At 37.7% G+C, this 22,161-nt stretch overlaps 3 protein-coding genes across 4 annotated transcripts in view; 1 reads left to right on the forward strand and 2 right to left on the reverse strand.

Moving 5' to 3' along the window:
* Positions 1–22,161, forward strand: part of LOC140945339 (uncharacterized) — a 554,440-nt gene that overhangs the window by 234,811 nt on the left and 297,468 nt on the right. The gene's annotated exons all lie outside the window — the stretch shown is intronic.
* LOC140945628 (endoplasmic reticulum-Golgi intermediate compartment protein 3-like) lies at positions 338–12,247 on the reverse strand. 2 transcript variants are annotated; one of them, XM_073394651.1, is made up of 16 exons: positions 12,072–12,247; positions 10,354–10,424; positions 9,823–9,910; positions 9,633–9,673; positions 8,701–8,779; positions 8,068–8,108; positions 7,321–7,455; positions 6,370–6,511; positions 5,594–5,641; positions 4,053–4,084; positions 3,595–3,691; positions 2,974–3,038; positions 1,911–1,989; positions 1,611–1,668; positions 858–913; positions 338–757 (listed from the first exon to the last, which is right to left on the reverse strand). In XM_073394651.1, the coding sequence occupies exons 1-16, from the start codon at positions 12,166–12,168 to the stop codon at positions 678–680; spliced, it is 1,209 nt and encodes a 402-aa protein (XP_073250752.1). In that variant the 5' UTR covers positions 12,169–12,247; the 3' UTR covers positions 338–677. The 2 variants fall into 2 exon arrangements, with proteins under 2 accessions (XP_073250752.1, XP_073250753.1); XM_073394652.1 differs by lacking the exon at positions 5,594–5,641.
* On the reverse strand, positions 13,120–21,673 carry LOC140945641 (enoyl-CoA hydratase domain-containing protein 3, mitochondrial-like). The gene is made up of 9 exons (XM_073394664.1): positions 21,583–21,673; positions 21,216–21,316; positions 19,491–19,623; positions 18,236–18,307; positions 17,624–17,657; positions 16,069–16,153; positions 15,373–15,482; positions 15,020–15,185; positions 13,120–14,203 (listed from the first exon to the last, which is right to left on the reverse strand). The coding sequence occupies exons 1-9, from the start codon at positions 21,634–21,636 to the stop codon at positions 14,089–14,091; spliced, it is 870 nt and encodes a 289-aa protein (XP_073250765.1). The 5' UTR covers positions 21,637–21,673; the 3' UTR covers positions 13,120–14,088.

The raw sequence follows: 22,161 nt of genomic DNA on the forward strand, positions 1-22,161 counted from the left end.
CATTTCGCAGAACCTTCGTCTCTTATCTCTCCCGAGTATTGTCTAAAGAGAAATCGAAGACAATGGTTATGCAAAATTTTGGGAGGTAAAGAAGATGCGTTATGGTCTACGTGGTGAATAGGCTAAATATTGACGCCTGGGGATTTGGCAAATACACCCACAACTATGTAAAAAGACTTCTTTAGCTTGTATGGTTATTTTCCAATAAAAGGTCCCAGGGGAATTTGTCCCTTTGTGTTTTCAGAAATTATGTGCATATGCTTGCTGCTTGGAAGAGAAGTCTCGTGAGAAAGCAGTAATACAAGTGTTTGGCTTTCTAGTACAAAGGAAATGCGCACAGAAGGGGAGGGGAGGGGGGGGGGGAAACATTCTAAGATTAGATTTCAGGAAAGCGTTGCGCACGTTATACCACAAGTTCAAATTATTGATTTATTTTATAAGGCCTAGGAAAACTATTTCGGAACGTCATAAATGATAAAACTGTCTGTAAATCCAAGGGTACCATTTTTGAAAAAAGGTGAAACTCACTAGATTAAATTGCTTATCTAAAAACCGCCTCCTCGAATTTAAAATGTGCATTACTGGGTATTTTGTACAGATCTATGAAGTTGTCACGCATTACTCCTAGTAGAGTCACGTAATTTTTGTTCATTGTGTCACGCACTTGTCAGGATAACTCAGGTAGATTTTCCCAAATCTATTTTCTTCTGAAGTGCCCGAGAGGAATGATAAATCATGGAGTCTATGAGACCAGCAACTGCAAAAACAAAAAGCGATCAAGTACCATAAGAAAGTAGAAGAGGAAAAAGGGCAACCTAGAACAGCAAGAAAAATACAAACGAAAAGCCGCGCCTTACCAGTAAATATACCTCCGACAATTGCACAAACTCCAGTGAGGAAATGCATAAAGGACCTAAAATAGAAAAAAGGGTGAGAAATTAGGCCAGTTCCGAGTTCCAAAAACCCTCACTTTCAAAATGAGGCCAAGTGCACAACCTTTCTTGTGAAAATGAGTTTTATTTGTATGAGAATGAAAAATCATTTCCACATCATAGGCTGTGCACTTAACCTCGTTTTCATACAGAGGCCGATGGCAGACAGAGTTCATCTGACTCGTCCCCAGTCGTCTCAAGACGAGTACGACTAAGAGTACGAGATTTTCTTTTACTCTTACACCAAGTAGTGGACGCCCGTGAACCAGCGTCATTAGGGACCTTACGAAACTACGACGGCGACGGCAACGTCGAAAAAACCCATACGTTTAATGAGCAAAACAACAACTGCACGTACATCACGCTTTTTTGTATATTTCTTTGCCGTCCCTGAACAACTACAACGTGAAATGACCAAATTTTGAGTTGACTTGAGAACGGGAACGGCAAGGCGATAAATTTCACTTTCTCTCTCTGAAACGGACGCGGTCCCCCCTCTTCAGTTCCAACCGAACGTCTCTCCTTTCAAGTAACTGGGTGACTTGGTATAAGCGGGAAAAAGTTGTAAAGGACTCGAAGTCTATTTTTCAGCGACGTTTTCATTGGCGTCGCCGTTGTCGGATCGTAAGGTCCCTATTTTGAGGCCGGCGGGGAAGCAAGGAAGTATCAAGAGCTCACCTTCGGCTTTCCGTGTACTGAACTACCATCGGCGAGAATTCATACAAGACAAAAACCCCTAAGACGCAAGGAGAAAAGTGAAAAAGATTTAGCATTAGTTGCTTTTGCTTTGCTCATGTACGCTTTTGTTAGAAATCAAGCTGTTAGGATAGCGCCAACTGACAAAACAAATTGGAGGATCATTACACGTTTCTGGGAAATTGCCCACCTACCCCTCCCCTAAGCCAACATTAACACTTACTTCTCACTTAAGGCAAAATATTGGTTTAAGAGAGGGGTAGGTGGGCAGTTTTGACATACCTGGAAGGCCGTGTTCACCGGAGACTTGTCGGATAACCCGCTTGTGTTTTGTTACTGAAAACTGATTCGTTTTAACAACCTGCAGGAAGGATACCAAAAAATGAACAAACAAGGCTCGTTTACCAACGAGATTTCAGAAACAACTGGGGTTACAAAGCGTGCAGACAACAATTTTTCGGTTTTCATAAATTTAGCAAAGACAACTTGATGATCTAAAAACCGACCTAATCAATAGCAAATCGGCAAACTGAGCATCGGAAGTCGCGTTCAGTCCTTTCTGCGCACTCTTGCGTTTCATTTGACGTTGCGTTCTTTTTTCTATAGATCCGCCTTGTAACTGCTAAGTGACTTTCAACGGACTAGAAGTAGCCTTTCTCAGAGGTTTTGCGTGCAACTAGGTCGGTGTTGTGTCGGATTGCATTATGGAAATGTTTTTTGAGATTAATTTTGACCCAGTTTACTTCACAATCGCGTCAAAGCCAATAAACGAAACGAGAACATTTCCAAAACAGTCCCATAACGCTTTCACCTGATTTCATACTTGTGCCTAAATCAGGCGCACCCCAAGACTGTTTTCTGTAAAATATCTGTTCGGAGAAGCAAATATTGCCTAGAAATTCCTTTTGCTTGAGGACAATACAAATTTCTAGATGAACGTCCCATTCATGCACAATTTTCGAAGCTTATCTAATAAAGTCCTTACGATTTTCTGAAGTTTAATTTTTCATATTTTACTACCCAGATTGCGAAAAGGAAACCTAAAATTTTCGGTGATGGAGAGAGGAATCAGAAAAATTCTCACTTTCGTAAAACGTTACATTGCATCTGAAATTTTCGGGAAAATAACACTGAAGCCCTTGTAATTTCCAAAAGACTTAAGTTCCCCTAGGATGACCAAACAGATTAAAAATTTTGTAGCGCAGCTTAGAATGCATTTCTAGAGATCTAAAAACACACTGGATGGCCTAACAAGAGCTGTCATCGTATTTTTAGGAAACCGTCCTTGGGGGCCCCTGCTAAATGCAATCAAAAAATGCGAAGGGTCTTACAGTACAGTGCTCACCTCTCCGTTTAACTTCCGGTATATTGTGGGAACTATCTTCACAAAGTACTGGTACATACTTCCGGCTAAGTAAAACGAAAACAGAGGAAATGAACAGCATCTTTCGTAATTTACCACATGAGAAAGCAAAGAGAAAGCGTGATAAAATAGGCCATTTCCGGATAGCTTTTAGTGCCGACACGAAAAGCTATCCGGTAGCGTGTCAACACCTATCCGATTTGTGACGCTCCACTTTAAAGATCGGCGCGGCGCAGCATTCGCTCCGTTACAGGAATCACGCCGCACGGTACGGTTTTGCAACATTGCTGCAAAACGAGTTGAATAGCGGTGTTGCGTGTTTTACCTTGTTGCAAGGCAGGTTTAAACGTGAGTGGCAAAACGCGCAACATCGCCATTCAACTTGCAATGGCCGTTTTTACGCTAGAGACGTCTTAAGACGACTTTAACGTCTATAGCGTAAAAACAGCCAATGTTGCACGTTTTTGTTGCCTGTTTTTTTACCGAAGCTTTAGGCGGACACGTCCTTTAAAGAAAGATTTATATATCTGCAGCTTTTTTTTCTGGCACAATTTGGCAACATCTTAAAATTTCTTATGATTTATGTAACAATTTGAGACTTACGATCTTCAGCAGCGACATAAGTATTATCCAACGGATGCTTTATACCAGGATATTCATGGCCAAACGATAGATGGCGAATATGATGAGTAAGGTTAAACTGCAACATACAAATAATTATTATTTTATAATATGAAGATAATTGCCGCAGGGCTAATTCTCTCACTGTTAAAGATTCCTGAATCTAGTTTTGCCAAATCATGGGAAACAATGGCTCAGGAAAAGTAAACGGCAATTGAAAGGTGGGATTATTTTATTCACATACTCAAAAGTTAGAACGACATGAACATACTAAATAAATAGTACAATAAGAATACTTCTGAAGAGGATTCATAAGAATGATCACACCATTTTCCATCCACGGAGTCAAAACTTAGAACAACATACAACGTACTAAATAAACAGCACCATGCGAAAAGACTACTAAACTAAAAGAGGTTTCATTGGAATACGTAACCTACCTGAGTAGACCCGAATGGCTGCAAATCATGCACTATAAAATAAGAAAGGAAAAAATACATTATACATTACATAGAGCAAAAGAGAACGTTGTGACAAGAAGAGTTTTTCATTCTCTACAACTTGCCGTTTTAGAAGATCTGACGGGCATTTACATAAGTTGCTGAAAAAAGTTAAATTTAAAATAACTCCTTAATCTTCCCATTTTTAAAGAGGGACTTGAGTTTGTTTTATAGTCTCAGTCTGAGCAGAACCTTAACTTGAAATAATCAGTTTACTTAAATGGATAGATAAACTTCATTATTAATCATTCAAAACATTTCTCCATTTCTGATTGGCTAAAAGCACACGCATAATTCGCTACTGTTGTCTAAATTTGGAAGAATTTTGCGATTAATCAACTGATGACGTCAAAAGTGCAGCACAGTTGCAGGTTAATGCACCGTTAACCGAGAAGACCTGAGGACGAGGTTGAGTTGTTTGACTGTGGAAAGAAAAATAGCCGAACAGTCGGCGGAGCATTTTACTCGTTTCACGACGAACTATTGTCTAACAACATAGCAAGAAGACAACTCGATGGAGAGCATCTGCTATTTGGAGTACATTTGCAGACCTGAACAGCCCTTTATCTTGTAAACATGCCCTATCAAGGTGATCTAAACATCGATGAAGGTAAGCATGTTTTAGCTTGTTTTTAAACTAGGGATTATTTTGAATGAATAATAAAGCAATTAATGTGACAGTGCGGTAATTACATGTAACTGACGTACAAAATCGTTATTCCTGAATCTTTAATTTTGTACTTAAGATGTATATTAGTGCTGGTGGTGCAAACTGTTTTAAGTTTATTTTAAATTTATACACTTTAGTTATTGGCAGTGAATTATAGTCAATGATTATTTTCTTGAACTTGTCCTATAATCTTAAAAATAGTTCATGTTATGTCTATGTTTAAAAGCAAATAGGTAAACCATGGCTGAAGTATTGCCTTACGTGTATTTATGGAAGTTGGTTAGTGATTTTAGATTTGTCAGATTCAGATTTGGAAGCATGAAAACACACACATTTAACCCTTAAAGTCCAAATAGTGACCAACATCACTTTTCTCCTAACGATATTCATAGACTGTCAAGAGATTAGGTTATCAGAATTAATAAAATGATCACTTAAGAGAAAATGCCTTGATCTTTTATCAAATTCTCTCAACTCATTCTTTAAGGAAATAATAGAGATCAGTTTGGAGAAATTGTATATGGATATTGGGACTTAAAGGGTTAAACTTACTAACTTTATTATTCACCAACAATCAGTCCAACTTTTCTTTCACTTTCCTGTTGGTAAATTATCAGTTTTTTAACCCTAGTTTAACTAAAATATGTTTCACTGTAGCCTCTCACACTGACACATTTTGGCTCATCATGCAATCTCTCCTCCCCAAGAAACATTGGGAAGGAGAGATTGCGTGACAAGCCAAAAGAATGTCTGCATGGGAGGCCTGTTTTGCTGGCGTGATTGTCGCATTAGAAGAAACATTTTCACTTACTATTCACTCTTATAACATTTCCCCCTGAACTTAACTTGAGGATAGCAACTGAAAAGGGCAAAACCGTTATTAGAGTTATGAAACCATTTATTTTTATGGTAATTTCATGCAATTTTTGTTTCATCAAATGACTTGACTTATTTTGGTTAGATGTGTAATTTCAACAAGAATTTATCTCTTTTATTTCAACGTTTTTAACGATCAGGGATTTTAGCTGTGCACTAATAGTTTAAAAGATTTATCAATACTCTGAAAATGTGCTTTAAGATAATGTTTAGAAGTTTATTCATTTTTTGTTAACTTTGACTGAAGGTCTTTTTAACAATGATTTTAAATAAGCTCTTAATACTTGTGTGTTAATACATATCCTGTGCATAGGCTGAAGCAGATGTCGACAGCAATAAGAACTTCCCCCATGGGGGGGGGGGGGAGGGAGGTTATTGGACCTAGCCCCCTCCACCCCTCCAGAAGTTCTGGCAGTTTAATGCTTTAGGCCGAGAAATTATGTACCTCTTGCTCCAACGCCCTTACTGTATTGACAGGTGTATACATGTACACAGGCATAAATGTTACAAACAAATACATCTACCTGTATTCCAAAGAATGTCTTGTCAGTGAGTGCAAAATTTCTAAAAATACTAGTTTGTGATTAACAAGTTCTGCTCAGACTTAAACCAGTCATGGAAGCAGACCTACTAAGTTGCTAACGATGTTAAAATTAATTTACAGCAGGTTGTAATTTTATCAGATATATAAAGTACATGTATGTAACTCACCATGGACATGATGCTGTTGGAAACTCTTTCCAGGAGCAAAATGAAAATTTCCAGCTACCTTGTTCACCTCCAAATGACCTGTAACTAAACATCCTTCATTTTTCTGTTCATTCAGTTTGTCCTTCCAGCCTTCTCGCACACACTGCATAAAAACACAACGATAAAAATATTGATTACACAGTGTGCAAAGAAAGTAGTGTCCGATAGCCTGGGGCTAGTGGATTTTGCTATCAGGCTAGTGAATTCTGTTTTCAACTTGCCCAACAGGCAAGTGATGTTTTTTGAGGAATTCAAATAACAGAAGAACTGTGAAATCAATTCTGCTGGTCAAAAAGCTTTTAGGGCTAGTTGAAATGACGTCTGGGCTACTAAATGTGAGCTTCAGCTTGCCTGAATGGCAAGCTATAAAAATAATTTTCTTTGCACCCTGTTACATGTATATGTAATATCAGTTTTATTTTCATTTTTTTTGTATTTCCTTTATCTTTAATGAGCCCTCCACAAAAATTAGTATTTGAAAGAGAAAAAGAAAACTTTCGTACTATCCAGACTTAAGCATGCCCCAACATTCAGTGAATGTATTTAAAGGAGCTCTTTCATGATTTTCTGGTATCACTTTACCAACTTAAAAAGAATTTACAATCAGAGTACTCTACAACTGTACCCAGGCTCAACTATATGACAAGAAAAGTATGACTTTGGCTTGGCCAGGATGTAAATGGATTGCACCTAAAAAGAATTGAAATGGGTCAACCTCAGTAATAGAGTTACAGTCCTTTGTCAACAAAAAATGACCAAAAATTGACCACACTTAATTTGTTTTCCCTTTGATTTCCAATAAAACAGTTGCTGAGAAGACTTCATTATAATTTCCACTCAGCTTTGATATAAAAATGTGGAACCCATGATTGTATAGCCCCTTAGGTAAAGACAAGTGACCATTTCTTGCACCTGTTTAATGTTGTCTACTTCAGACAGAGCCCATCCTTTTCTTCTGTAAGCTTCTCTTACATCTTCACATGTGTTACAACACTCTTTACCAGGAGTCTCCGCTCCATAACATGATTCACATCTCTTAGGATCAAGCTGTCACACAAAAAAATTGTAATTGAAATTTAATATCAGATACAGATAAGGTTAATTATACAGTGTTGACTGGAGGACCTTGGATACCAATGAAGATACTTTGTTTCAGTTGGAAAGCACCCTCTGCATCTCCACCCACAGCCAATCTTCAATCAGGTTTTGCACTATTTTAATAAGGCCATCCCCCCCTTTTTTTTCATTTAGCGTCGGATGCGTTTCCTGACATTGGGTCGGTCGGTTGGTCAGATTGAAAAAAAAAAAAAAAAATCACAAGAACTCTCAGAAGAGGAGGCCCTGGTACCCCAGGACGACGTTGAAAGTTAACATTCACATACATGTATTTGGATTAAGAAAATACACAATATACTGTACAATGTGTTCCTGTTTTTCTCTATGCTGTTACTATGCTCATTTTTCAGATTAAAAGAATTATTTCAAGTGAAAAATGGTTTAACTACGTCCTTACTTTTTTTTTTTGGCCAAAAATTTGGGTTGGTCGAACGACGCTAAGCGGAGAAAAAAAAGAGGATGGCCTAATGATATTTTAAAACTCATATCTAAGGGTCAAACTTGCCACTTAATTACCATTTGCTACACAATAATCAAACTAACCTCTAATAATTCTTTTGCCTCATGACTCTTGTCACCTAGATCTGTTACATAACAAAAGAAATATTACTGAGTGCACTTTACTACAGTTGAAGTTCCATTTAAGTAGCCCTCCCTCATAAACAGGCGGTCAGATCCCAAAGTCCCAACTAATATTGTAGAAAAGTACCACCCTGATGAGAATTTTCCTGTTGTGGTCACCTCTATATGTACTAAGTGGCCATCAAGCGTTTGTCTGATATACTTTGCTTGGCTTCAATTAATAATAATGGTGAATACCGCCTTAAACAGAAGGTGAGGACTTATAAAATAAAGCTCAAATAAAGTGATGTTTCTGCTAAAGATTATGCTAATTTATGACAAACCACTCTTGAGCAGCCAACTTAACTAAACCTTAATCCTTTAAGCCCTAAGAGGGATCAGCATCAAATTTCTCCTTGTAATATCAATGCTTTGTACCACAGAGTGGTCATGTGAATTACAGACATGATCACACAAGATGAATTTGATTGATATTTTATCAACTTCTCCCCACTCCTTCTGTAGGAAATGAATTGGGGCAACAAATGAGAATTCAAATTTTGATCTTATGGTTTAAAGGGTTAACTGTAACATTTGTTCTTTTTTTACACTAACCTCCTTTTTCTGCATTTTCATCAATTGGCTCTCCATTTAGATCCATTCTTGTTTTAAATATACTATGCATAACATCAATCTAAATAATTATAATGACATACATTTTATGGGATGGAATGCAAATACTATAAGTTATTGAAAAAATAAATCACATATTTATCATGACAACAAGAAATACAGCTAGATCAAAATTGCTGAAACATAATAAAGCAGATCTCCTTACGACACAGCTTGGGTGACAGGGACTGCTCATTGCCACTAAAACTACCTCAAAGGTATTGTCAAAATATTTTATTTTATTATTTTTTTTTTAGCAGAAAATCAGAAATAACAATAGCAGGTGTACATGTATCTGGGCAGTGTGCAAAGAAAGTAGTGTCCGATAGCCACCTGGGGCTAGTGGATTTTACTATCGGGCTAGTGAATTTTGAGGAATTTGAATAACAGAAGAACTGTGAGATCAATTCTGCTTTTCAAAAAGCTTTTGGGGCTAGTTGAAATGACATCTGGGCTAGTAAATGTTAGCTTCAGTTTGCCCGAATGGCAAGCTGTAAAAATGATTTTCTTTGCACCCTTCTGGGCAAGCAACATTTAAACAAAAAAAAGGCTGGGGATATCAAAGCATACACTATATAAATGTCGGTTTCGGAAAATAACATGTACATACATGTGTCTCAATATCATTATGAAAATGCTGGTGACTAACCTTCCTAAATTCAAAAGGCCAGATTCAAATTATTAAAATATACTAGCTTTGAAGCTAAGTAAAGGGTACATGTATTAAACAAAAAAAAATCACATTGAGATTCGGAGATGAATAAATCATTTCTTTTGCTTTATACCCCTCAGCCTCGGAGCCAAGTATGAAATTTGATAATTTGACACTTGATGGCCTGCCTAAAAGCTAGCACATAAAAATAATATACAGATACCTGCTGCTCACCAGACACGTCCATTGCGTCAATACTTAAATCTGAAAATAAAAAATATCAACTTTATGTAGTTCCAACAGAATTTTTATAAACGGTTGATGAGAGCAGTACGTAGACCATAATGCACCAAGTTTAGAAAAAAACATTACAGTGACTTCAAAGTTATGTGACAGAATAAATCAGTACTTACAAACACATGGTAATTTAGGAAAAAGTGCATCTACATTAATTCTAAGCTTTTGACCTCTTGCTGTGTCTACATAAAGTTCAGGAGTCACCTGCAAATTCAACATGAAAACATCATGTACAAATTGCTACAAATTGTAACTACAATGAAGTCAGACCTCTTTCTAAAACATGCTACCACAGTATGTAACTTGACAAATAGTTATGAGATGTCAAAAAAATTAGAACTGCATTTTTATGTAAATTTATTTCAGTGTTTAAGGTTGCTTAATAGTATTCTTTTCTTTTTCAGTCCATGATTATAGGGTTATAACCCTAGTCACAGTGAGTACTTCTTAAGGTGATATTGCATGGGATCATTTACAACGACAATTTTAGTGCAACATGACACTGCAAAGTAAGAATGTCAATGTTGCAACCATTTGACACAATGTTGCAAAAATGTTGCAACACTGTGTTGTGCCCTAAAAATTATTGTTGCAAATCATCTTGTGCAAAATCACCTTAAGACTTAAACAACGTTGCCTAACCTTACCTCTGTTGTTAAATAGAAACTTAATTCTGATACAAACAACAGGAACATAAAAAATCCACTAACAAGAGTGACTGCAAAGAAATTGGAAAAAAGACAAAAAATTAAAATGATTGGATTATGAATGAATCTTCAAAATATAGAAGACAACACTGTTTAAAAACATTGTTTTTATTATTCAAATTTTGTAACCAGGAAAACAAACGGATATTTTGTTACAAGAGCTAATGCGCTTCTGGTTAGCAAATTTAAAATTATTAAAATATCAACAGGTGATGTCAGTTTGAGTATAGCTCTACAAGACGGTCTCAACAGTGCATGGTGATAAATTATTTCACCAAACATATAATTCACAATTTACTTAATGGTTTGACACTAAATACAGTGCATGTTATAAGTGATGTCATGTTTGTGTGACAGGGCTATTATTTGCCTGTTTTGTTGCGATCTTAGCTTAAATCACTGAGGCCCTTTGAGGGTAAATTCCAGAGAGCAACATGGCCTTGAAACAGTGACTTAAGACATATGAAACGATGACAAATGACATGAAGATGGGATGAAACTGTGACAGCAATAAGGACAATTGCAAATACAACATGTACAATAGTGCAATACCTATAGGGGTATGACCTCATGCTCAATAGGGGAAATGACTGGTTTTGAAATTCAGACTAGGGACATACCCAGGGCCCCCCGCCTCCCATCCTTCCCCTGCTAAGAGGACCTCATTTCTGTGTTGACTGGTCTGCAATACAAAAGACCGGTTTAAAGGAAGGTGAATTTTGGGCAAATTTTTTTTGAACATCATATAGTCATACTTGATACTTAAGGATTTGCTGTGTTCTTTCCTCTGGTGTCTTACTGCGTAAGTTCACTATTTATTCTAAGACTGAAACAAAATTATGCTTGCCTGGGTAAACTGTACAATGATTGTTTGGATGCAAGGTAAATTATCTCAGTTGAACAAAAAAATCTGAGCCCTTTCATTCCTGATAATTTTTCAACTTCTGTCAGAGTTTATATAGCTATTTCAACTTCATAGTTAGGAGCACATCACTCAAGGTTGTGTGACAAACGACAGGTAGATAACAGTTTTCTTCCGAGTTCTGTCACACAATGCACATGATCGGCTCTACTGGCCGGCCTAGAGAGTACATTATTCACTTTTTAAAATATAAGGGTATTTTTTTACTTTCAGTAGGATACAAGAGAAGTATGGTGAGGATTTTTCTGTCAAAACTTTCAAGAGTATCGACATATTTTTTAAGACATCACAAATCAGTTTGACACATGGTTACATCTGATTGGCCAACAAATCGACAGGGAAGTAGAAGAAATCTATTGACCGAAACATGCTTCATTCTTTTGACAACAGCAACACAGAAAAGAAAGAGCAAAAAACTTTAGTCACTTGAAAGGTTCGTGAGTTGAACTACTTAATTTTTTGGCCGATCGGCGTGTTCATTTACGATGCATAACTGCTAAGAATCTTGCCACGTTTACACAGTAAATAAGAACCAGTGGTTTCCCGCGATTCAAATCAAGCATAATTTACCTCCAATTACCGGTATTTTTTTGGAGGAGAAAAACAAAACAGATTATCGGCCGCAACTTTTGAATCTTTTTTCGAAAAATGGGCCCTAAATAAGCTTACAAAACCGTGTTAAAAATCCATTTAGTATCGTTTAGGACTTACGATACGAGCTAGTTAATTCACTTACCGGCAGCGCCGCCAAATGTTTTCACTCTAAAGTCTTCAAGAGTTTTGGGATAAGCGTCAAACTTCCTCAACGTGCTGACCAGGTCTTTAGTTTGCATTTTGATGTTTATAGAGGTTACCTGTCGGCACTAATTTTAGAGCTCCATTCCAGATACTATTTGCTCATAGGTAGATGCACAAATTCAAATTGACTTGCGTTGCGCATGTGCATTTTGGTTTCCGTGTCAAAAGATCGCCCCAGCCCTCCCCAGTAAAATCTACACCAAAACTGAGCTGGGGAAAAGGGGGAAAGCAAAAACAGTGCAACATGATTTCCCTGAAATTATGGGACATATCGGTAGTCTGCATAGAAATATTTAACTTATTTTCTAATTGGTTGATACAAGCACTTACATCACAGCGTCGGATTTTTCTTTTATTAACGACATGTTTTGGGGTTACTTAACAATTCCCAGAAAAGAAATTTCGACTAAAATTCGGGTGCATAATGTTTTCCATTACGTACACTGTAGTCGCAATTGAGTAATGAAAAGAAATGAATTGGTCGTCAAGACTAAAAGGTTTTTGCACAACGGGCAGAGGGAGGAGTAATCTCGTGGAAACCTGGTAAATGAACACGAACCGTCCAATGCAGAAAAAACGCGACTACATCTTCAGAAGACCCATTCATCTCCAAACTTTTTCAGTGGCATTCCATTTACATTAAGAACTTCCAGTTTTTTTATTTCTTCGATATGGCAGACAATCTTCCGTTTAACAACGGCCGCAGAAACGATAACAACAGAAAAATGGAGCTAATTTCAAACGGTAAGCATTTTGTCATTCATTTCTGTCCCTCATGTTAGTACAGTGGATGCCAGAGACTTATCATGCCAATCAAACATGACAGAGATCATGACGCTCTGTACTGTTTTAACGACGGTTTTTATTCGGATTTTCATTTTTCAAGTTAAAAAGAGAAAATACAAAGGTGGGAGACAAGCGTTGCGATGAAAAGGACACACAAAACTTATTTTAGCCCTCACAAAGTTATTAAGGGTACACACAAATAAAAAACCAAATCACTGACTTTTTAATTTCTCGACAATTATTTTTGAAATTACAATATTGCTACTGCCTGATTAAACCCTACATTACTTAACTCTCCAGCGGTCTTTATTTTTTTGACAATTGATAATTAATACTACAAATTACTCCAGCGCTTTCCACAGAGTCCACTTTACGTTTACTTTACTTGCATGGTTTGCTACGGCTTCCAAATTTTAACGACAAGCAGATAAAACGAGGAGAACGGAACGAAAAACGAGACCGCGAAAGCGCGCGGAAAGATCTATACGCAACTTCCGGTGCTCAAATTTGCCGTTCTGCCAATGGTTAACAGGACAACTGTACAGTGACGAAATTTACTACGACTACCAGAATCCTAATTTCTTATTTCTAATTGTTTTGAGTCTGTAAATGTAGGTGGATTTTTAAAGCGTGACCATCCAAAATGAGATGAAAGCAACTGACCAGTACCGTTTATTGTGCCGTACAAGGTATTTCTAATTAGGGACCTTAAGATCCGAGGACGGCGACGACAGAGAAAACGTCGCTGAAAAAGTGAATTCGCGTTCTTTCAATCTTCATCACGATTAGTCCAAGTCACTAACTTTGTCAAATGTAGGCGAACCCTCCTAAAGTTGAATTCCTAAGAACCATATCCAAGTTCAGAAAGAGAGAGGAAATTTCGTCGTCGCTTGTGTACTTCCTCTGTACATCATGAAATTAGGCATTTTCACGTCGTAGTCGTGATTGTTGTTTTGCTAATTGAACCTATTGCTTTTGTGGCGTTCCCGTTGCCGTTGCCGTCGTCGGATCTTGAGGTCTCTATTGTTTCGAGTCTCTAAACTACAACCTAGCTAAAGCGTGGCCATTTAAGAGAAAGCAACTGTGCTGTACTCTTCCAGCGTTGTGTTCTTTGGGTTGAAGTAGCAGGCAACCTCTCCGGAAATTTCAGGGGCAAAGCTGATGACCAGCTAGTGACAGTCAGTCGTGTTTGTCCACGTTGGTTTGCGTTTCTCCAGAAAAGCCTTGATTCCTTCTTGTCCATCGTGTAGTTCAAGGTTCTCAACCATCACTGCCTCGGCCTCTCTGTAAAAAAAGTGGAAAATGTTATATTTTAAGAAAATGGGGGTACAGGGCTGGTAGGAGAGCGAAAACAAGCCTAGGTTTCGCAAGGTGAGGGGACTCAAGAGCTGATGTATTGAGTGCAAGCGTTCCGTCAGAGTGAATTATCCCTGCAAAGTTACACGTACGTTTAAGAGAGTGTTTGAATTCTCCTTTTTCTTTAATATAAATACACAGTCTTGGGTTTGTACGCTGGTGGATGGCCGAATTTCGAGCAAGTGCCCGATGCAATCCTAAAAGTATGGTGTACTTGTATTTAAATTCCGACCCTGCTCACCATTAGAGTTCCAGTAGCTCAAGAGATGAGAGCGTCCGAACTAAAACTAGGGGGGGTTGCGAGTTCGATTCTCACCTGGAGTCAGAAAATTTTTTTTAGCTTTCTGGTGTTTGAATTCTCCTTCTTCTTCTTTAATTGAAAATAGAAATATTTTCACATTATTTTTGTCATTAACATTGTCACAATCGTCGTGACCATCATCATAACATTACCACCAACACCGACACCACCACCACTGTCTTCTTCCTCAATCATCATCATCATCATCATCATTACCATCATTATCGCGATTCCCAGCACCATCACCACGCCATAATCATCATCGTTTGCTCTATCTAATATCTATATTACAAGATGGCACTAGTTTTTTTTTTTCATGCACACACACATTGGCCCAGAATTTAAGATTCAAACATGGCTCTTAAGAAATGTAATTTTTTTATCACGGCGAATGAACTAGTCGCACGATGATAAGCTGACTGTTACTGTGCACGGATACTTACACATAAGCCTGGTCTCTGGCCTTTGAGACTTGGGAGTAGAAACCCGCTTTCCCCATGGCAACAACAGGCTGGCTTGAGGAGGCAATTTTCTCTGCGACTGTATTGACTTCTTCATCCAAATTTTCCTCTGGTACGACCTTGCTAAGGAGACCATACTTTAGGGCCTCTGCAAAATCGGTATAATAAACATAGCACAGGTCAACAAAATGAACTTAAGTATGACCGCTTTTACTTCTGTATGTCAAACACCACGATAAATGTATGGCAAAAACAACTATGTGGAAATTTGCTTTTCTGGTGGTGTGTAAACAGGACTATTATCAATTTGTTAAAAGTGCAGCAATGTGTTTTACCATCAGCGCTGATTGGATAACCGGTTAGTAACATTTGCATGGCAACTTTTCTTGGCACAGCACGAGCCAGTGCAACGCCAGGAGTGGTGCAAAACAGACCAATGTTGACTCTGCGAAAAAAAAAAATAAAAATTAATAATAAACATGTTGATAAGCAATTACCATATTTACTCAGAAAACGGGCTTTTCCAAGGAGGAGCTTCTTTGATGGAGGGCACTTAAAAAAGTCATTTAATTTAAATGTTGGGCAACCTTCTGTTTGAAATGAGTAGTGACGAGGGAAAGCGTCATGAATATTCGTATTTTGGATCATCTGAACTCTGGATTATATGTCAAGCCTACATCTATGTGCATTCTTTAGTGCTACCGAGTGGTCGAGCGGGGAACCTTCCCTTTTCTTGCTATTTTTTTCCCCAAACAGAGGGCCTGTTCACAGGCTAGATCATTGAGGTTTTCTCTTGTATTCAAGAATTACACAAAGACTAGTACACTTCTTACAATGTTTCGTTCAAGAAAATAATTATTCATACCCTTTATATCCCCCATGCACCACACCTGACCCATCCCCACACCCCCAGATGGAATTTGCAGATAACCTTCAATTTTTCTTTTAACATTTTGAGCGTTAAGAACCCCTCAACCACCTTCGGAATTTCTAGTTACCCTCTATAGGTTGGGAATGGATATGATTCTTACCCAGGTGTAGCAAACTTTGCTTTATCAGAAGCTATAGCAATATCACAACTGGCTACCAGCTGACACCCAGCAGCTGTGGCAAGTCCTATTTAACATAAACAAATACATAAAAATAAATAAGTATAGGTAATAGCATGATTTGTAGAGATATTTGGTATAAATACCACACGTGATATTTCGAAATTGTTATACGTAATTTCATGAGCTGTTAGGCAAGTGAAATTTAAGACAATTTTGTACATACAAGTTGTCGCACTGCATTATAATTGCCTTCAAACTCTTTGATAAACTTGTAAAAGAAATGCAAGTCTAGGATGATTGGTGTGTATATATAATAAGAATCATTGTCAGCATCATAATAAAAATTTGTATAGGTAATAGCATGATTTGTAGTGATAATTGGAATAAATACCACGAGTGATATTTCTAAATTGTTATACGTAATTTTGTTTAAATTTTTACTTAGACAATTTTGAAATATTACTGGGGGTATTTATGCCAAAAGTCACGTACAAATCATGCTATTATTTGTTTATACTTGTACCCGCAAAAAGGTTTGTAATTTTCAGATGTAGGTATTTCAAATTAAACTGAAATACCACTGCTCTAAGCCAATCAAATTGCAGAAATTCCTCATGTAGTAGTATAGATAAATAAGTACACAATGTACAGTGAAAACCATTTAATTAATGGTCCAGTAAGAAGAAAAGAACCAAACGCAATGACCACATTGGAATGCAAAAAGGTACAAACCTTACTATTGTCTCGACTACACTTCTGGCCCCAGTTGTTCAAAAAGTAGATAACACTATCCATCGCATAAATCTCAATCCACTGGATAGCGCAACTGGTTTTCCTAATACTTATCCACTGGATAGTGCTATCCATCTTTTGAACAATTTGTGGCCTCATTGGTTTAAACATCAAATTTTTACCAAATCTTTGCAAAGCAGCACATACATTGTATATTAATCCCTGGTTTTCTAACCAGCTTCTTCACAACTGTCAACAAAATCTCGTCTGAGTCTAACTGACACAGAAATCCTTGTGAGGAACTTGTAAAACCGTAAACTATTCTTGGCTATCGTTTGCAACTCTTATGATGGGTTGAAATCTTTTAACGCACAAAAAACATCCTATAAAAATGGAGTTTAAATACTTTTTTTCCATAAACTGCCTTTTTGTAGGTCTACGCATTTTCTGTGTCAAAAAGAAAACATTCCTAGGTGAGGAAAGAGTGTTTTGCCATAACAAAGAAATATGCTTCCTTTCTTACCGGGATCATTACTTAAATGAAATCTTACGTGCCGGACATTCCTGTGGTACTGTTTATTGCACAAGGTCGTTCTAACTTTATGAGTCTGTGGGTCAAACACCTTAATAAGAGTATGGTCCCACTCAAATGAAAGCTAATAAATGGGGTTCCTGCAGCACTGTCTACTGCATATACATGTACAAGGTGGTGCTAACTTTTGAGTCTGTCAATAAAAATATGCTTGTGAAAGTCTATTTAAGCAGGATTGTTTGTTATATAAAATCAACTATAAAGAATTACCATTTACTTGAGCAATAACAGGAACAGGAAGATCCTGAAAATAAAAATAAAATTATTCTAAAAATACAATTCTGTTTTGTGGATTGGAGTGTGTTAAATTACATGGACATCAATTTCTACTTCAACCTATTATCAGTGATAACACTGATGATGACAATGAAAATCATGATGCTTATGATGATGGAGTTTGAGGAGGCAGCGTGGCCGAGTGGTCAGCGCGTCGGACTCGCAATCCGGCGGTCCCGGGTTCGAGTCCCACTCTGGCCACTTGCTGGATTTGTGCTTGGTCGTCCCGAGTTCAAATTCTCGGCCACGCTTGTAAATAGCCAACTGGTTGCCTTCTGCCAGTTGGGGTTTTTAATCCTGTTATGTTGTATTTGAATTATTTGTTTCTAAATATTTGAGTGGAGTGCCTGTAAATTAGCTGACTAGCTAAGTGCACCTTCCACTATAAACATGCCTTTAACCTTTTTTTTATGCTGATGCTAATGATGATGATGATGATGATGATGATGACGACAATGGTAACCGTAGCAGCATTGAAGAATGTGACAACAATCAATGACAACTGATGACACTGACAAATCTAAATCAAAAAAATTTATTGCTTACCTGCACAAGAGTCATGACTTCTGTACACCGATGGAATATTCGGGCATGATAATCCTTTCCATGCTCCTTAGTCTACAAAACAGGTTTTAAGACTGACATGACATCCATGGTTTGTGTTATCTCTGATAGATTTCAGGGTTTGAAATTTATGTCAAAGTGCCCCTGGGGCAACCACAAGACTTGGCATGGTTGCCAATGGAATATTTTGGTTGTCCAAGTCAACCTCTAGACCCAGTTCCATAAAAAATACAAGGAATACACTGAGGTAGTTCCAATTATTAGGCATTTATTTTATTTATAGTTTTAACACGAAAACGATAGGAGATTCAGTTGTTGGAGGGTCAACCAAACAGCACAAATAGGTTGCCCTGTTGATAATTTTCGTTGGCATCACCCCTCCTGAATAGTTGGGTTAAAGGTGAAAACTGAATTACTCAATTGATCGGATAGCAAACAGGAAAACGCACTAACCAACAGGTCATTTTATTATCAGATCTGGAACGATGTCAGACTCCATAACTGGCAACAATATGTTCCTGTAAGCATCCACCCAAAGTGCCAAAACTTGGTGGTAGTTTACAAGAGGTTACTGCTCACTTGAGCGTCTGGACAGTTAATGCTTTGACTGAGAAAACTGAGAATTTTTGGTATTTTGGATAAGTTGTTTTGCTTAAAAGTTTGACTGTACTAATAACAATCTTATGATACATGCATTAAACTGTGATAGATGTATATATAAATCTTTTTTCATATACATCTATCACATTCATCTCTTTCACGGGAACATATTCATGAATAATTGTCCAGCTCCCAACATCAGTGGCTTCATAGCTCAGTTGGTTAGAGAACTGCACCGGTATCGCGAGGTCATGGGTTCAAACCCCCTTGAAGTGCTGAATTTTTTTCAGTCTTCTTAAGTAATTGCATAAATTGCGTTCACAACGGCAAGGATCATTCTTCATTTGATGTAACAAACTAATGAGCAAAAAAGTGTCAAACTATGAAGTGGTTGCATGCAACCTGACAACACCAATTTTATTGACAAAAGGGTGCTATTTGACTTGTAAAGGGCATTAAAGTTAAGTACAAGAACGATAACTTAAACAGTTGCAGGAGAAAAGCCTAATAAGAATCAGGCTTGAAAAGGATCAAACCCATGACTGTACCTCTACGATACTGGTACAGTGCTCCTACCACTGAGCTATCAAGCCAACTGATATTCATTATTCACTTTGATAAGAGGGGGTTGTCTTACCAGTTCCTTAAGATCATGCCCAGAAGAAAAAACTTTGCCATTTGCAGAGATGACAATCACTTTTACATTACAGTCTAAATCATGGAGCAAATTGGACTTAATTGCATCTAGCATCCCTAAACAAAATGCATTTCTGTAAAACAAATAATCAGAACATTAACATGATTCAACTTACTCGAAACGTTTGGCTGTAATAAAAAGGACACACACGGATTCAAACATACCAGCTAGTTTCATGGTTTCCCTTTTGAGGACTGGGGAGAGAGAGTGAGGTGGAGCCTGTAGGCATTGCTTTTGCTTTAAAAACCTCATTCTGGTATTATACCAACTCCTGGTATACCCTCTGAATGGTTAATTTTGACAGTTTACTTCCACACTTACGTCATTCACTTGGCTTCGTGCATGCTGAATAAAAAAACACCGCAAGCAGATCAGGTGGGCGTGGTTTCAGTGAGAGCTGGCTTCCCAAATTCAAATTGGGGCAGCAGATGGCTGCAGTGGCTTTGATGAAGTCACTCTGTGACAGAATTGTATGTCTGAATATTCATATGGTTAGCCGTAGCTTTTGGTTTCCTATTTTCATTGAATTGTATTAAATGGATTGAAATCATCTTGCATGCAGTTATTCTTGTTTACATGTAGCTTGAACTTCTTGCTATTATAGTAATAAACTCTTGCTCCAACAGTGACTGGTTTTATTTCTCCAGACAGACAAAAGTTTTTAGTTGTGCAAAAGATCCAAAGCAAGGAAACCAAAAACATCGGCTACGACAAGAGATTCCCTGTCTGTGTAAGTAACTAGCTCATTGTTTTGCATGATATTACAGCCAAATTCGTTGTATCACACTTTGCATTTTGCAAACTTTGAAGGAATTTGTGTCAATCATCTCAGTGGACCTCTTAGGCGACAGATGTCTATTTCAAAGAGTTCAAACAGTCATGGTTTGTGATTCGTGATTGGTTGATTCTCATCTGTTTTGGGGGGTTCTGTATTTCAAGGTTCATTGCTTTCAGGCAATTATCGACTTGTTTGCTGCCAAGCCGTTTTTCAGATCTTTCTTACGAAAGTGTTCCTCACTTGTAAAAATAAAACAAAGTCTGCCTTCTTCCCTTGACAAAAATACCATCACAATTTCCTTCACTATTTTAAACAGTCAAGACTTATTCTCAGTTTTGTTTTTGCGGCAAATTGCGTTGTGATTTGAAAACCCAAAATCCCTTCAAAGTTTGCAAAATGCACAGCGTGATACAGTGAATTTTACTGTAAACAAAGAAACTTTAGGAACCTAAATGTCCCCAAACATCAGAGACATGTCATTTATTTCCTTCAAAATGGGCTGGTCTTTGAAAGATGACCTAGAAGGCCACCTTGGAAAGCTTTGCACACACGAAGTTCAGCCCGTGAACTCGCATGAATCCCTCCTTGCACATTTTGACATGTTTACGTGAGGTGGGCGGGTTAGTGGGCAGATTAAGGTATTTAAGAAGATGCTTACAAGCTCTCCCCTCCTCCCTTCGCACCATTTTTTGCTGCTCGCGCACTTTGTTCGCTCATCTACACTGACTGAGAGCCTGGCACGGGCTATGAGAGATGAGGGTACAGCTCATTAACAAAAAAAGGGGGGGGGGGTAGGGTGTGGAAATGAATAAATTTTGTCATCCAAAAGTGCACCATTGAAGGGATGGGTTATTATAAAAAACATTCCACCTATTCCATATACCTACCTCTTTGACGGGTTGTTTAAAACAATTCTCCTTATCCCATTTTCTTGACTACAAATCGTGAAACTTTCGGTACCGGCCTGACATAAAAATCTAACACATGTCTGTTCGAAAGAAAGATGCAAATTATATAAGCTTACGCTTACCAGATTATAAGATAAAAGACGGAGCTTCTCCTTTAAAATGGAATAACTAACCAGCAAAAAAAGGACTTTTAGAAAGTCTAATTCAAGTACAGACCAAGGCTAATGTGTAACTAAGATCCTTAGAATTTTGAAAACCACACGATTTGATAAAGTGTTGTATAATTTGGAAGAAGAAGCACAAAGAAGGCGATCTATTGATAAAGTTCCCTTGCAAATATGACTACCTGAGAAGTCCTGATTCTTTTCAAGGGAAATCGTCTACACAAGGTCGAAAACATTACGGCGCAAAATTCACAATGTACGTCATGTAACTGAACTGATATTTCCCAAATTGTACCCAGACCTCCACCGACTTGCATGACTTGATCACGTGATCAACTTTGTGGTTCACTTTCGAAATATTTTGTTAGCTCAAGATATGAACATTTTCAGCCATATATCTCAAGAGTAGCGATTGCAACGGCCGCCGATAGGTAGATAGACTGCTTGCAGTCCGCCTTTTCTCTTAAAATCCGTCTAGTTCTTATCTCAGGCAGCGCGATTGCAAACCACGACGTTATGTTACAATAAGGGATTAGGACTAGACGTGTGCTTGGGTTTCTCGTGCAGTAACTTTGCAAAGAAAAATAAGAGACTGCTTGCAGTCTAAAAGTTAGAAGCACTTGTATGAGAAAAACAACTTTTGCCACCCAGTCACACTTGCATGGTTTTCCACACAAATCCTTGTAAATTCTAAAATTGTTAAGCTGTTGTTAAATCTTTTCCTTACGCATTTAAGGGCTCAAATTGCCTGTTATGAGTTA

The sequence above is a fragment of the Porites lutea genome, chromosome 8 (genome assembly GCF_958299795.1).
Source record: "Porites lutea chromosome 8, jaPorLute2.1, whole genome shotgun sequence".
Lineage (NCBI taxonomy): Eukaryota > Metazoa > Cnidaria > Anthozoa > Scleractinia > Poritidae > Porites > Porites lutea.